This window comes from Ochlerotatus camptorhynchus, unplaced genomic scaffold (genome assembly GCF_037179485.1).
Source record: "Ochlerotatus camptorhynchus isolate MF236.1 unplaced genomic scaffold, CSIRO-AGI_Acam_v1.1 ptg000780l, whole genome shotgun sequence".
NCBI lineage: Eukaryota > Metazoa > Arthropoda > Insecta > Diptera > Culicidae > Ochlerotatus > Ochlerotatus camptorhynchus.
This window is the reverse complement of record NW_027041245.1, coordinates 54,240-71,016: the sequence shown is the minus strand read 5'-3', so window position 1 is coordinate 71,016 and position 16,777 is coordinate 54,240. Positions and strand designations below refer to the sequence as shown.

Below are 16,777 nucleotides of genomic sequence, written 5' to 3'. Positions count from 1 at the left end.
CGAGTTCCAAGCCCTTTTGGAAACTCACAAAAATTTTGAAAAAACCTCAAAAGCCTATTCCAGCGCTTAAAGAAGGTGGTAAAATTTTGATCACAAATTTGGAAAAAGCTCAGAAACTTGCTAAGCAATTCGAGAGTTCCCATAATTTCAGTTTGGGTCTTACTAGTCCTATTGAGAATCAGGTTGCTCGGGATTTTCTGAATATTTTCTCTCGGGAAAATATTTTTGATGATTCCTGGGGGACTGATTTGGACGAAGTAAGGTCTATAACTAAAAATTTTCAAAATATGAAAGCTCCAGGTGATGATGGAATTTTCTATATCCTCATCAAAAAACTCCCAGAGAGTACCTTGTCTTTCTTGGTAAAATTATTTAACAGATGTTTCCATTTGGCATACTTTCCTGATAAATGGAAAAATGCAAAAGTTGTTCCAATTTTGAAGCCGGATAAAAATCCAGCTGAAGCTTCTAGCTACCGTCCAATAAGTTTGCTTTCTTCAATAAGTAAACTTTTTGAAAAGATAATTTTGAATAGAATGATGCTTCACATCAATACGAACTCAATTTTTGCAGATGAGCAGTTTGGATTTCGCCATGGGCATTCAACTACTCATCAACTCTTAAGAGTTAACAATTTAATTCGTTCAAACAAATCTGAAGGCCACTCAACTGGAGTTGCTCTTCTAGACATAGAAAAAGCATTCGACAGTGTTTGGCATTAAGGTTTGATTGCTAAATTGAAAAAATTTAATTTTCCACTTTATATTATGAAATTAGTTCAAAATTATTTAACTGACAGAACTCTTCAAGTAAATTATCAAAATTCCAAATCTAATCGACTACCTGTTAGGGCAGGAGTTCCTCAGGGTAGCATTCTTGGGCCTATATTGTATAACATTTTCACTTCGGACCTCCCTGATTTGCCTCAGGGTTGCCACAAATCTTTGTTCGCTGATGACACAGGCATTTCCGCTAAAGGAAGAAGTCTTCGTGTTATTTGCAGCAGACTGCAGAAAAGTTTAGATATTTTCTCTTCTTATTTACAAAAATGGAAGATTTCTCCCAACGCTTCCAAAACTCAACTTATAATATTTCCACATAAGCCTAGAGCTTCGTTTTTGAAACCTAGTAGTAGTCACATAGTCACTATGAACGGAGTTCCAATTTCCTGGTCAAACCAAGTGAAATATCTTGGATTAATACTTGACCAAAAATTAACTTTTAAAGATCACATTGAGGGCATTCAAGCCAAATGTAACAAATATATAAAATGTTTGTATCCTCTTATAAACAGGAAATCCAAACTTTGCCTGACGAATAAACTTCTAATATTTAAACAAGTTTTTAGACCGGCCATGCTTTACGCTGTGCCAATATGGTCTAGTTGCTGCACTACCAGGAAAAAAGCACTTCAAAGGATTCAGAACAAAATTCTGAAAATGATTTTGAAGTTGCCTCCCTGGTACAGTACAACCGAAGTACATAGAATTTCGAATGTTGAGACTTTAGCACAAATGTCCAACAAAATAATTAATAATTTCAGGCAAAAATCGTTGCAATCCTCAATTGCAACGATTAATTCCCTTTTTACTTAGATAAGATTTAGTTTTAGTTTTTAGTTTTAAGATATCAATTGTTATACTGACATGCAGGTTAAAAAACCTGTTTAAAATACTGAATTGCCAAGACATGAACAATGTAAAAACACTTAGATATATATCATAACAATTAAGGCTGGTACGTTACTGCAGTAACTGGAGCACCTAGGTTAAAATGAAATGTTATTTATTTTGAATTTGGAACAAAAAAAGAGTTAAAAAAAAAAAAAAAAAAAAAAAAAAAAAAAAAAAAAAAAAATCTATGCTTCAAGTATCCTTAAAACACAATCATGCGATAAAAATTGTGACGGTTCTTGGGATATTTTACTATATTTAACTGTTTCAAATAAACTGGGAAAACTAGGTTAGACAAACGGAAAAAAAACCCCGAAAAAACAAGTTTCAAATTCTTAAATAGAATGGCCAGAGTGCGTTATCTTGAGGTAAAATCAGGATATACAATTTTTTCCATTGTCTATGATCTCGAGATATCACAAGTTTTCTGAGGTTTCGAAAAAAATAAACTCTGGTTCCGATATCTCTTCGTCATCTTGAAAGTTTTACAAGCCTAATGTGTTGGAAAATGGTCTAGGAAACTTTCCAAGCGCTAGAGATTTTTTCAAATACCTGACTTTCGATAAATCTTTGAAGGCCGGAAGCTTTAGTATCGGCAAACATCGAAAAATCATGTAGTAGAATCTTCTTTTTTTTCAGAAGACCTTTCTCAAGCCCATCAAATTGTATTTTCTACAAGTCCGGAATCATTTCCAATCCCAGATTTTAGATAAACTCTAGTTTAAAATCATGAAATATTTTCTATATTTTAGAATCATTAAATGTTTCTCGGACTGTGAACTTTCATTCTTACATATCGTTAATTATTCTACGCTTTCTTAATTTGTTTGAATTAAAGATAACGAATTACTAATTACTAGCATTAAACAAAAAAAAAACAATATCTCTAAAATATGTACTCCTACAACTTTTTTGAAAATCGAGATTTTTCGAGAAAATTTTCCTCGTTCCAGAATAATGATAATTATTGATACGATCCAGAAAACTTGTCTAGGTTCTTCTATATTCGAGACCTTTAAAATTGCTTGTCTTAAAATTGACGAATTTGTCCAAGACGTTGAACATTTTTCTCTCCGGCTCAATTTTTTTAATTTCAAGATTTCCTATTAAATTTCTATGTTCAATCTTTCACATCCAGAAATTCAACCAATTCGCGATCTGAATCTAAATTCAGCTTATTCAACGGTTGGTTTCCAAAAAATGGTGGCAGAAAAATGATTACTGTGTGAGGAAATGGAGGTTACAAATTAACCTATCGATTATCCAATTAATACTGATTTTACGAAAACAAATTTACAAAATCCTTCAACAATTTGTTTTATTTTATTATTATTTGGGAATTTATAATATGTGTCCAAGCGGATCGCATTCAACGACATATTAGATTCATATCTTTAAAATCTTTCAATAAATGTTACTATTGATCACTGTTTTATTGTTTTAAAGTCACTATTTGGTCACTTTTTTCGTTATTGTAGTCAATACTACTGTATAACCACTACCAGTCCTGCATTTTGTAGATGAATTCTGCTGACAAAATTGTATCATTATCTCTAAAGGTTTATTTTTGAACGCCTTTTTTGTTTAAGGTAGAGTTTTTTAAATAACCGGCAAAAAAACCGGGAATTGAAAAATGGAATTTGAATGGACACCTTGAAATCTGAGTAAATGTTACTCAGTTCTTGTAAAACAATTGTGTTTCGAAATGAGTAATTTGATTTAACATTTAATATTCAATGTTAGAAAATAAACAACATATTAAACGTTTTTTATTCAAATCTACTATCATCAGTATAATGTAGGTATCAGTATGAGTGTGCAAAGTTGTTTTATTAGTTTGTTCACTTCCTTGATTGAAGAACATTTCTGAAATGGAAGGGAATTTTAATAACCGGTCCACGGAAATCAGTTGGGAGACATACCATTATGCTTGTTGATTTACGACGGGATATAATTGCTCCGAGCACTTATAGGGCACACGAACCGGTGCAACGGTTTACGGTGTATTTGTAGATCGGTTTGGTGGAAAACCATTTGCCTAATTGGACCCTGATCCACCGACAAACCGACATGACACTTAATTTTGACTTATGCCCGAAAATCGTAAACGGTCGATTTAAATGTGCAGTGATCCGAACCGTCAAAACCATACAGTCAAAGAAAAATTAAAACAAAAAAGCTTAAAAAGTATGCAGTTTCCCGCTTCACCTAATTGAGTCCGAGCCATGATTACTTCGGCAGTAGTCATGCATGATTAAAATCGAAATAATTTTTCCAGTATTAAATTTTATTCTTTTTCAATACTGATATACCGTTCCGATTCAAATATCGGACGATTCAAATTTCGAACACTTTCATTTTTAATTAAATATTACATCCAGTTAGAAACAAAGTAATAATGTTAGATGATCGTGGAGGGCACTATTCAAAAAAATTTAAAATTTACAAGACATGTGGATCATATTCGACCGAGATAATCAACTTTTAAAAGTGTCCGAAATTCGAGTTTAAGTGTCCGAAATTTGAATCGGCACGGTATAATCAAAATAGATTAAGATTCAATCAAAAACTATTAAAATAGAATCAAAAATGATTAAAATTTATTTAAAAAAAGATAATCTACAATCTAATCAACCATGATTAAACTGGGATTAATATCAGATGCTTATTTTTTAGATAGAGAGGATTAATTTTTAATCATTCGATATGATTAAACTGAGCTTAATGTCAAATTGATTAAATTTCAAACAAAATAGGAATACTTCAATTTATCAGTGTAGGATTTTTTTATCTAGAAAAAAATAATTTGTCCACAATAGATCAGACACGAACCAATTTATATTTTTTGCATGCGGGTTCATGGCTTAGCTAAATGTTTCCCGCGAACACGGAGCCAGATGTCAGTAGTGTGCTTTGGTCAGAAATTTTATTGCTTTTGCTATGGTCATTCATGTCGGTTTGTCGGTGCCTGATCTTCATCCGTCAGACTCCAGCCATCTCTCCGAAAGCGGCAAATCCCGAACCACCTTCAACAAGCAATTCCAGGATATGTCACGGCTTGAGATTGGGTTTGGCCCCATTGAACTGCAGCTGTTAATCGCCGGTTTATGGAGATGTTGTAGTGGAGCTGCAGCTTATTTATCGTATAGTTTAAAAGTGCCATAATAAAAATAACCATAAAAGACAGCTTAACGACGTGCTCGGGGTATCATCCAAACCATTTGTGGGATAGTTTACCCATCCGGGATACAGTTCGTTTATGGTATTTGTTTATTAGGGTGCACTTAACTTAAAATTTTTGAGATATTTTTTTTTTTAATTCAGTGCAAACATGACGCAAGGTTGGAGGCGAACCAGCCTTAGGCTGAAAGTCTCCTTAATAAAGATAAATCAATCAATCAATCAACATGACGCAAGGAACGAAAGTGAAGAGTTTGCAAGTCTTTGCCAAAATACGGTGAGTTAAATATGTGTGGGATTGCTCAAAAGTGAGTAAGCAGAAATTTAAGATAAACAGAGTAGAAGTTACTCACTTTTCTTATATAATGTTACTCAGTTTTTGACATTTAGCATGAAAATACGAAACTGAGTAGAAGTTACTCTATTTTTAGTAAGTTACGTGTAGGCAGTGCTGTAAATTCTCAAAATCATTTGAACATTTTTGATGAAAATGAGAAAAGTAGCTATTCGCTATCAAAGGGGACCTCCTCCGAATGGGTGATATCTGTTGCTTAGTCATTTGACGAAGGCATGGATCATTCTCATTTGAGAAACGCTATATATCATTCGATTGAGTGTAACCTACACACAAACGGAGCTCTGGTCGACATTCCGGCGAAAAAGCAAAGCCAACCTGACACCAACCTGACTTCTATCAAACCCCAACCCGATGTTGACCCGACATTGACCCGACATAAACCCAAAATTGACCCGACATTAACACGACATTGGGTCGACATAGACCTTAAATTAGCCTTACATTGATCCGACATCGGGTCGACTTGTCTGTTCGGGACCATTTTCCTGGATTTCTTCCATACTCCTCTGTCGTATATCAAATGATACTGAGTGACTCAATTGACAGTGACAATGAGCTTCGAATGAGAAAGAGGCTCTTCAAATTATGGTCATGTGAGAATTCGTTTACACAGAATTGATTGAATGGTTGTAGTGGTTCATCTTCAATCGAATGATATGAAAATTTACAGCACTGCGTGTAGGTAAACAAAAACGATAAAGTTGAGTGTTGTGGACTGGACTTGGAGAGTGTTTATGGTTTAATTTGCAGTGATGCATTTACAAAAAATTCAAGGGACCTTTTTGACGTTTAATCATCTTTCTCTATCTAGTACACAGGGTTTGTTTTCCCACTAATCTGTTTCCCTCTTGCTCGCATTCCTTCAATTTAAATGGTGCATTAGTGTGCGCCGATTAAACGTCAAAAAGCTCTCTAGCAGTTTTTTTCGAAGCCCCTTTATTGGTAGGAAAATCATTTTTGCAGTATGGAGAATGTCAGAAAATCCACGATTTGTGACTAATAGTACGTTCAGACTACAGAGTTATAACATAGAGGTAACTCTAAGACCACTGGGTCCCGAAGAAAATCATTATTATTTTTGGCTCACTCAGTACCAGAACAACGGTTCCAAGCAGTCCCAAGCTATTTCACTCACCCCTGCATGTTCTGCATGAATCCACACACCCCTGATGTTATCTGTCAAACTTCCATAGCGAATCAAAACAAACATAGTGTAGTAATAGAATTTCAACTAGAATAGGGTACGTTAATCGTTTGCTTGGGACCAATAGGCTACTAAAGTAGTGAGCCAATTTAAAATCGTTAGTTTCGTATTGATTGTTGGTTATAACATGTTATAGCGTTATCTTGATGGTGGTTTCTGTGTTGCAATTAGTTGACAACCGTTATAACATGTTATAACTCTCCAGTCTGAACAAGGCATAATAGTACGTTCAGACTACAGAGTTATAACATGTTATAGCGCTATCTTGATGGTGGTTTTTCTGAAGCAATTATTTGACAACCGTTATAACATGTTATAACTGCTCAGCCTGGATAGCGCATAAAAATGCTTTCACAGAAGCAAACAAATTAACGAATTTTTACCTTATCATCATAGTAATGTACCCGTGCAATTTTTGTGCATCTAAAACCAACCGGTGAACACTCGTGTTTATTTCAGTTACCGTGGGAACGTAATTTGTTATTCACCCCGGTCCCTTTCAAATTGTATAATTATTTATGTACGGTCCTTATATTTGAAATGACGTTTCACATTCATCTAGTGATGGCCGATTTTCATTCGAATAATCGATTAATCGATTAACGAACCGAAAAGTAAAATAACATTTTCAATTAATTACGGATAGATAATTTTAATTACCGTCAGTACTACTTCAAAACGCATTAATTACTTTAAGTACTTTTGATTGCATTTTAACTTCAACGCACCGGTTATTTGTATTGCGTGCCCCTCGGCTTGAACATGAGACCTGGGTGAGACCCATGTAACTAAATCGAGAAGCTGTAGAGTTTCCATGAGAAAAGTTCATGTGTTTCTCTGACAGCAAATTGTACAAAAAGTTATAAATTAATGGAGAAAGGCCACAAGCGTGGAGTTTGTCTGAAAAGACTTCAACCGATACTGAATGAAAAGCCTCCTTAATATCCAAAAACACAGAAGCCATTTGCTCTTTTTTAGCAAAAGTCAACTGAATTTCTGTGGAAAGCATCGCGAGACAGTCGTTCGTTCCCTTGCCCCTACGGAAACCAAATTGAGTACCTGAGAGTAGGTAGTTCATCTCAACCCATTTGTTCAGGTGAAAAAGGATCATTTTCTCCAACAATAACATCGCGATGGGACGATACGAGTTATGATCTGACGCGGGTTATCCAGGCTTTAGCCATTAATAACTCTCACTTGCCTCCAATCATCCGGAACAATATTGAGCTCCAGGAACTGACAAAACAAGTTCAACATGCACCTCTTAGCGACGTCTGGGAGGTTCTTCAACAAGTTGAACTTGACTCTATCAACCCCCGGAGCCGAATTGCCACACGAAAGGAGAGCAAGTGAAAGCTCCAGCATTGAAAAAGGCTGGCTGGCGATAATCTGTCCACGAATTGCTGCCAGTCTCCGCGGCTCTTGGCTTTGATGAGGCTCTTGAGTTCGCGTTCAAGAGTACGCTTCGAAATGCACGGGTGTTTCACGTTTCCGGAAAAGCTTTAACGCGCCTGACTTTTTACGATAAACCTCAGTGCATTGCTGGTCCCACCAAGGGGAAGGAGGTTTCCTACGGAACGACGTTCCAGGAACCGGCCGTGTTTGAGCTTGAAGCGCGCTGTCCAAGATCAGATTGGAGAGAAAGTTATATTCCTCCAACGGTGGAAGCCCTTCTACAGACGACACGGCTTCCTCTATCGCGGTCTTGAACGTTGTCCAACCGTTATTACGGGTGAGGTACGCGACGTTAACGGATTCCGACGGATTGAACCCACTGGCAATCGAAATTTTGATTGGCAAGTGATCACTACCGTGGAGATATTGGATCACATTCCACGTGCAATCCAACGATAATGAGTTAGAGCAAAGTGTGAGATCTAATGTTCAGCTTGAATATTATCTGGATTTTTTTCAATGTAGTGCTGTAACAGGTTGTTATTGGCTATCAAAAGCAACAGCAAACGCACTGAGAAATGTTAATCCAAGCGAGTTATTAACAAAAGAGAGAATCGATCATCGCGGTTACGCTCTTATGCATGCTCACTGTCGAATTTGTAATCTGTGATAGATATGGAAGTCACTTTTTTCCCACCACGCCCAGTGTTCTTATTCTAAACTGCGAATCGCTCGGCTTCCCGGGCTGCGATAGATTAATTTCGACCTGCGAACCCTTCGCAGACTACGAGGCTGCCGAAGTGTGGCCATGGATCGAGTAGAGTGGAGACGATTTCTTCTTACAGCAGAAACCGCCTGATTGGTAAGCAGAAAGGCCTGATTGGTAAGGTAAAGTAAGAGATATTCCCGATCAACTACAAAATGTTGCATAACATTGGTGCAAAATTGTACGCTCCGTTTTTGTTGTTGTTTTTTTTTAGCGTTTTGAAGTTGAATCGCTGTGGAAACCTTATTTCTGAACAATCTCAGTACCACATAAAAATTTCAAGAGCACAAATATCAGCTCTCACAAGACTTATAACAAAGAAACTGGAACTTCACGTTTGCTGCAGTACAGTACACAAGGAGTTTCAGTTTCATGAGTGATGTCACAACCTTCCAAGATTTGTGCCCTAGAAATCTTGAAGTGATAGTCATTGTTGGACTCTTCAATGAATCACCTGACGAAAGCCTTACTCATATCAGATTGTAATTTAGGAACCAAAGGTAATAGAATATGTATTCGTATTTTTATGAGGTCCTGAATTTAACCAAGTTTTACTAAGTAGGAAATCCAAAATATGTACATAGGACCGAAATCATAGGTTTCTTCTGCTGTGTTTTAAATCAATATCTAGAAAAATGCACGAGAATTTCACTACATAGCTTAACGTAGTCTACGTCAACCATGCGGTCGTGTATTATTCACAACCCCACCATTTTTTCCTTGATTTGTTTTCAGTCGATCTTGTTTTCTGTGCAGAGCACCAATGCTACCGACGCCGGGGAGGCAGCTCCCACACCTGGACCCTATCCCCCTATCTATCGACCTATTAACTCATGAACCCGGGACCAACGGCTTTACTTCCGTGATCAGAGATGTTATGCCTCAGAACATCCCGGCGGCGCCAACTGGGGATTGAACCCAGGCCTGCTGAGGTGAGAGGTAATCACGTTTACCACTACATCACCGGCGCCGCTATATACTCGAATTAACCACCTTAAGTTACAGCTATCTATGAATCGACACAAACCCCCCTCCCTTGTCTCTTCCCTTATGGCAGCTAATACATCAATGTTGAGATGGGGTCTTGCCGATACGTTACCCTACCGGTGATGTATGCCTCGCCCTGTTTCACATTCGTGGATTACACAGAACTTATTTAACCTGCTGGTAAAGATGCTGTGATGCCACCCCCTGTCTACTGGTATAGCATGTACGGTGCATAAAATTATCGGAGACCTGGCCCTTGACTCCTTTCTATACTACACAATAACAATATTCCTTGTAGGAGAAATGGCTCTAATGTTGGCCTATGGATTAAGATTGGGCCCATCGCTAAAAATCTGCTATTTATCAATTTTATGTAGATGAACGCGTATTGGGACGGTACTAATAGATATTTTGGTAGCTATTGAAAATTTAGTCGATTGCTGAATTTGTGTATGGGCCCAAATTTGGGGCATTTAGGCCGACATTACATCCATTTACCCTATAACCTAAATATTGCATTGAAAAAATTCTTTTGAACATGTTTTTGATCGCTAGTTGAAAATTCATGACATTTCGGAATTATGAAAGATTATTATTATTTCACCCTGAATTATATAAATATATGTATATATATATATGAAATATTTTTTTTTAAATTTCAGATGAGCCTTCAGCAGAGTACGCAATCGCCTATGATAAATCACCAGGATTAACACGTTCCATTTCAAAATTAGATCTAGGAAAGTTTCTGATTGAATCATTATTTGATGACCAACACGCAGGAAAAGTTATTGGTATGTGCACAAAACCTGCTTGCTGATGATATTGTTATTACAAAAATAGTATGAACTTTAATAAACATAAAAAAACATAAACAAACACATTTAATACTGTTTTATTAATATCATTCATAGTTCATCAGATAGAATGCATAGTCAACAATAAATCACAAATCGTATCCTCTCTTTTAAACGAATGATTGTAAACAACACGCCTAATGTTACGAATCAGCTCATTGATATTCAGCATCGGATGTACTACTTTGTTACAATTGTCCATTTCATCGTCGCATTTTTTAGGATGTAAGAAGCATTCATTTTTATCTAAAGCGTTACTGTTGCCACCATCTTCTATTTCCTCTACTTCCCAATCTGAGAAAATTTTCTTCATCCAATGCTTTTTGCTTGGTGTTTTCCTTATGGCGTTCGTTCCAAAAAGATTTATAGCTTTGCAAAACATGTAACCTAACTTAGCATAAAATACTTCCTGACCGTCGGTTGATAAGTAAATGTTGTTAATATTAAGAATTCTGCTACAATACCGTTCTGCTTCTGTTACCAGATGTGTTCCAATACCGCGGCCACGATAGCGATAGTCTACGACAACTGACTCCAGATATGCAGCATCAATATCACCGAGAACTGGAGACAGTTTCGCGTGTCCAAGAACTACATTTTCCCCATTAATCATTTGAGCAAGCACCAACGTTATGGGCAGGGTATCCGTAGAAGTTTCGAAACTCATAAAACGAGCCATACGTGATCTCGGCCATTCGGTGTTAATCAAGCGAACGCATTGTTCCTTCAGTTCAGGATGATGGTGGATTGGGGCAACAACGTATGGTTCGTTAGATGTATCTGGTGGAGGACCCTGTTAAAGAATCAATGGTTATTATTATTTGTATGGCCTAAACTGTTGCTATTGGCATAACAGTTCCATGTTGATAGGAAATCCAAAGGATACTGTGATGCGAATAGCTGCAGTAAACAAAATCGCCTTTTTATATCGAGTCAAAGTTGTTGTTACCAAATCGGTTTTGATTTAACAAGGCACAAAATTTATGTGAACCATATTAAGTGGAACGTTTTGACGAGGATACTTGCATCATAAGCTTTGCGTGGCTGTACACTCCGTTGTTGATAGTAAGTGTCATCATCCTCATCCTCATTATAGTAGTAATAGTAGTAGTAGTTTTGACGTTGAAAGTACAAGTCCTCGTTTAGTTTGCTCTGCTCTTTCGTAATCCAATCGTGGGGACTTCGGGTTACAAAGAATTTTTTTATCATTTCAGGAGATTTCTCCTGCTCATATTCGTAATAATATTCATATTCTTTGATGTTAGTTTGCTTTTCGCGGATATCTATTTTTGACTGATAGAAACTGTACTGAAATTTTAATCCCATCACTTGAAAATCTCTTGTTTCGACAAAGATATTCTCAATGTTTAGATAGTAGCAATGATCGTCTCTTACTATTACTTCTAGCAAACATCTTCTGGCACATGACGGAATCTTGGACAATGAACAATACGCAATCACTTTAACTCTATCTGAACAAGCACTTTCCAGGATTATGTAGGGTGGTAATGATGTAACCGCTTCCAGTTGTTTAAGCTCGACTTTTCTTCTGCGTCCCCACTCACAGTTAAGCTGCCTATTGCATTGCTTATAGTACTTATTCTTATCATGGATTGGCAGAACAAAGAAATAGTTTGTCGTAGTTATAGGATACTTGTGAAGAATATTCTGAAAGTTAAGTAAAAAGTAAATGATTGAATATTTTATTTTGAAATCCTTACTTTGGAAACATTTCAAGAACATTTAGTAATAATAATGCTGACTGGGTTAATTAGCTGACGAAGACAGGGTTGCCTACCAGAGATGATGTGTGAATACTTGATAATTTTAGTAATGATCGTTGAATATTCCGTTTTGCAAGCATATCTACATCTATCTAAACTATTTTCCTCCCTTGTCAGCAAACTTTAAAACAGCTTTCTCTTCCTCTAATGGCGGTAAGCTCCAACTCGGATTAACTTTTAATACCGTCACTGTTTGGATGATCTGCAACATATTATTTGCTTAAAAGGTTCAATTTACTTTGATGCATTTTCGAAAAATTCAAATGCAGTTTTTTTCGGCGCATCATTTCAGATTGCAAAAAGCTCGCGTTTAATGTGAAGAGCATTTAGTTCTTTTAATTAATCATATCGTCTGGTCAATTTCACAGAGATGGTGCTATTCAACTGGTAAGAAGTGATACAAATCTCCATATAGAAATTGAGAGAACTGGGAATAATTCGCTTTTGGTGCATATTCAGGTAAAAAAAAATAACGAAAACCTAAAGAAATTAGACTTTGTCGTTCAGATTTTTCCCGGAAATTATTGTTAAACATGCTACAATTAATAAAAAAAATGTTTTTTTCCCATAATTTTTTTTACCGCTTTACTACCAGTCCCCAGAGAGCCAAAAACATTCAAATTTGAGAGAAAATTCTTTCTCACGAGATCAATCTCTCAACATGCCATGTACTTCGATTTCCCTTTCACAGATTACAAAATAAAGTACCTGACACTACAAAACATATACAGGGTGTTTGGTTCCGGGTTTTACATATTTTCAGGGTAGATAGAGCTCCTAAAGTTATGAAAAAAAACCCCTTGAAACATAGGGTCGGAAATGACTGCTAAGTGAGTTATTCAACATTTTATGTTTTTTTGTATTGCCAACTTTGGTTAGCTATATTTTTTTTAATCTTAATGTGGTTTTCTGATTTCAACATACCAAATAAAAGATTAAAGTCTTAACTATCAATGCTCTTTGAAAAAGAACTCGATTAAAGTTAATTATCATACATTAAAATTGGAAAGTATGTTGAAAGTACCAAAAAAACTGGTGAAATTTCATACATTTTAGTGTTTTTAAGTTGAAAATTTTCATTTCTGTTTATTTAGTTGTTCTACAAAACATTTTCCATGCAGTTCCCTAGATTTGTGCCTTTGGTAGTAACCTTGTAGGCTTTATGGTTTCTTCGTAATTATTAATTTAAAACAGCCATAAAAACTTGTGACGTTTTCTTAAAACGCGCTATAGTCACCCTATTCGTTCGTACGTTCGGCTGTTCCAGTGGACTACGCACATGAAAATTTGGTAGAATGTTATTGTAGATGTTTAGCTACATTCTTAACTTTTGATTACCGCACATCTAATGCGCCGAAAGAAAACATAACTGCGGAGATGTTTCGCGGTATCGAATATTGCTCAGTCTCAGCAGAAAACACAACGAGAAACACCGAATCAGCGAATTCTGAGAGCGGAAGGGAGAGAAGTAGGTAGTGGTAATAAGTCGATGTCCTTTTTATTTCATAGCACTCGCAGCTCAGCTGTGGTGCTGTTTCAATGGAGGAGTGGGGAGCTCCGCTGCTTCTGTATACACACTTAGATTTTTTTTACAGGAGTTAGTATTTTTACTTGATTTTTGGATTACTGACTCGGTTAAAATTCAAATGACTGTTGTCAACACCGCAGGGCAGCAAACCCAACACAACGGTGTGCGTAGCTGCGGTTGGCGTACCTAATGTTATTGCCGTTTCGTACCGTTGTCAGAAGTGAAGAAAGGGAAGAGAAAAACAAAACCAAAACAAACCAAACACAATTTATAAATGGACATTGTTAGCAGATAGAAATTGTTAGCAGATAAAGTGAAATTATACAGGAATTCAAGGAATATTTTGGATCATAAAGTTCGTCTATACTGTGCATCTGGTTCCCCTTCGGCGTCCCGAACATAGAAGGAAATTATAATTTGGAACAGGCGTATAGGAAAGCTAGCGACGATTTGAACGGGAGAATTCGTGGTAAATAGAAGGAAGAGCTAGAACGAGGAAACGGTTGTGTAGCGCACAAAAGTAGAATTAGACCACTTCTTTTTGAGCTGCCACAAAAAAAAAGAGGCTGCTACAAAAATTTTGGTTTGGTATCCGAACAACTGTTGTTCGTTCGTAAAGGTTGGATAAAATCGAATTTTTTTTATTTTTCATCATTACACGGGGTTAACAGAAGTTAGTCTGTAAATTTTCGTAACACATTTTCTCAACTTTGATTTTTTCACAGATTTTTTAAATTTTACCGAAGAGTTCCGCAATTCAAAAACTCGGTAAAAATTACTGACTCGATAAGTGTGTACTGATGTATGGTTGGTGAAGAGGCTTGCATGTGGAGGGTATTCTCGGGCTAGTGAATGCCACCCATCCCCACTTATAATTAATTATATGATATGAGTAGTAGCTATTCTGAAGATCCGAGAGATGTCGCCCCTTCAGTGGTAGGAAAATCATTTTTGCAGTATGGAGAATATCTGAAAATCCACGATTTGTGACTTAATATGCTTTGACAGAAGGAAACAAATAAACGAGTGTTTACCTTATCACCATAGTAATGTACTCGTGCAATTTTCATGCATCTAAAACTGCCCATAAAGACGATAATGAATAAAAACTGAAAATTTTCATGCATTTCGAAATGGTTTCCTACCATTCCCATACATTCAAAGTGACTGGCCCTCTGGATGTGGATGATGCTAAAAACAACAAAACATGATTAATTCTACACACTATTTATTATAAACTGTTTATTCATTTCTGTTTGATATGTTTACAAAGTTTGCAAACAGAAATAAGCATTGCAGTGTAGTTACCAATTTTCCAAGTCATTGACTTCAGATAACTGTTCAAAGTCCCAGATTTTTTTATAACGGAATCATGAACAAAAAACCAAAGACCACTATGACAAACGCGATCGGTCTGAAGGGATCTTTACATAGAAATTTTTTTAAGGTGATACGATCCAGAACCTCGGGCTCTGGTTCCACTTCGTTTTTTCCAGGAGGCCATTATCTGCTACCGGAAAACATACCGACCCTATGTTTCATGGGGATTTTTTCATAACTTTAGGAGCCCTATCTACCCTGAAAATATGTAAAACCCGGAACCAAACACCCTGTATGCATTTAGATTAACATCCGAAGTCCCTCCTTTTTCAAATATTCTGCACAAAAGATGCTTTTTGCCCCGCCCCATTGATAAACATCGGCGGGAAATTATGTGAGGGATGAGCTATTTTGTGTGCAGAATGTGTAAAAAAAAAGAGACTTCCAATATTAATCTAAATTCATTTATAGAGGTACCAGACATGTTTTGCACTGAACTGTTCTCTGTAAACAATTAACGATAGACGTAACATGAATGCAGAAGCTTGACAAAATTATTAATTGATCGATCATCTAATATCTTAGACTGCGATATGGAATGATTTCTATCGTAATTTCACAATTGATAATACTTCGAGCGTGGTTAGCGATAGATAAGATGTATATAAATATTGTCTGATATATTTCATGTTGAAAACTACAATGGGGTTGTACATAGCTAACTGCGCGTTCGCATTAGGATCATGACATTCTGCATCATACCGTTGTGCAGTACAGTCGGTTGTTTGATTCGCTCGCTCAGTGCCAGTGATATTAATAGTGCTACACGTTTGTTCACGTTTTCGGTCGTTTCGGTGCATCGCGTGTGATGTTGAAGCGGAAGAAGAAGACAGGCTCAAACCAGGGTTCGAACCCTGCAACCCAGTCTAACGCTTCCCAACGCGGCAAAAAGACGAAGAGAGACGCATCCGACCGTGGAAGTGTCCATAACCCAATGAATAGTGGTCCCCAGGATAACGCCACAGCAATCAACGGTAGTGACGTCGGTGATTTCAGCGGGTCCGTTGAAAACTTTGCCACGGGCGGCCAGAACGGTTCGAATGTGAAACTTCCACCTCTGGTGGTGAAGTCAGTACCACTCGACAAGCTGGCTCAAGAGATGGCATCCCTTGGCGTCACTGCCGAGTACAAGCTGTGTGGGATTGGCACGAAAATCATCCTCCACACCAAAGTGGACTACAACAAAGCTTTGGCTTCGCTGAAGAATTCCAAAGAGGAATTTTTCACACACGACATCCCGGGCGACAAGCCATTTAAGGTAGTCATCCGAGGCCTTCCGAATTTTGAACCGAAGGTGATCGAAGCTGAAATTAAAGACCGGTACAAGCTGGCCCCCATCGCCGTCTTTCGGATCAATAGGAGGAACAAAAGCCAGAGGAAGTACCAGGTTATCAAGTGTGTCAACTGTGACGGTGCTCATCAGGGCTCTGAAAGGCAGTGCCCCAAACGCGAGGAGTTCAAGCGTATCCGAAAGGATGCATCGACCTCCAACCAACCAGGACGTAAGAAAAATAAGTCCCCGACTTTCGGGCCAGACGATTTTCCGCCTCTTCGAACCAACCAGCAACCGCGAGTGCAACCCGCTCCCCCCAACCAACGCCCGGTGAACCTGGAGAACACCGCCAACGCTAGAAGGTATGTACTCGGTGGACGAGTGTTGGAACA

At 37.3% G+C, this 16,777-nt stretch overlaps 2 protein-coding genes across 2 annotated transcripts in view; one reads left to right on the top strand and one right to left on the bottom strand.

The window, feature by feature from the left end:
* The window catches only part of LOC135715015 (flavin reductase (NADPH)-like), a 28,775-nt gene extending 18,361 nt beyond the window's left edge, over positions 1–10,414 (top strand). The window contains exon 4 of the mRNA XM_065238426.1: positions 10,226–10,414. Within this exon, the coding sequence (XP_065094498.1) occupies positions 10,226–10,383 (158 nt within the window). The 3' untranslated portion in view covers positions 10,384–10,414. The remainder of the gene's footprint in view (positions 1–10,225) is intronic.
* LOC135715013 (uncharacterized) overlaps positions 10,397–16,777 on the bottom strand; it is a 48,989-nt gene continuing 42,608 nt past the window's right edge. Inside the window, exons 2-3 of the mRNA XM_065238423.1 lie at positions 11,447–12,088; positions 10,397–11,213 (exon numbers count right to left, since the gene is read on the bottom strand). Coding sequence (XP_065094495.1) covers positions 10,482–11,213; positions 11,447–12,088 — 1,374 coding nt within the window. The 3' untranslated portion in view covers positions 10,397–10,481. The remainder of the gene's footprint in view (positions 11,214–11,446; positions 12,089–16,777) is intronic.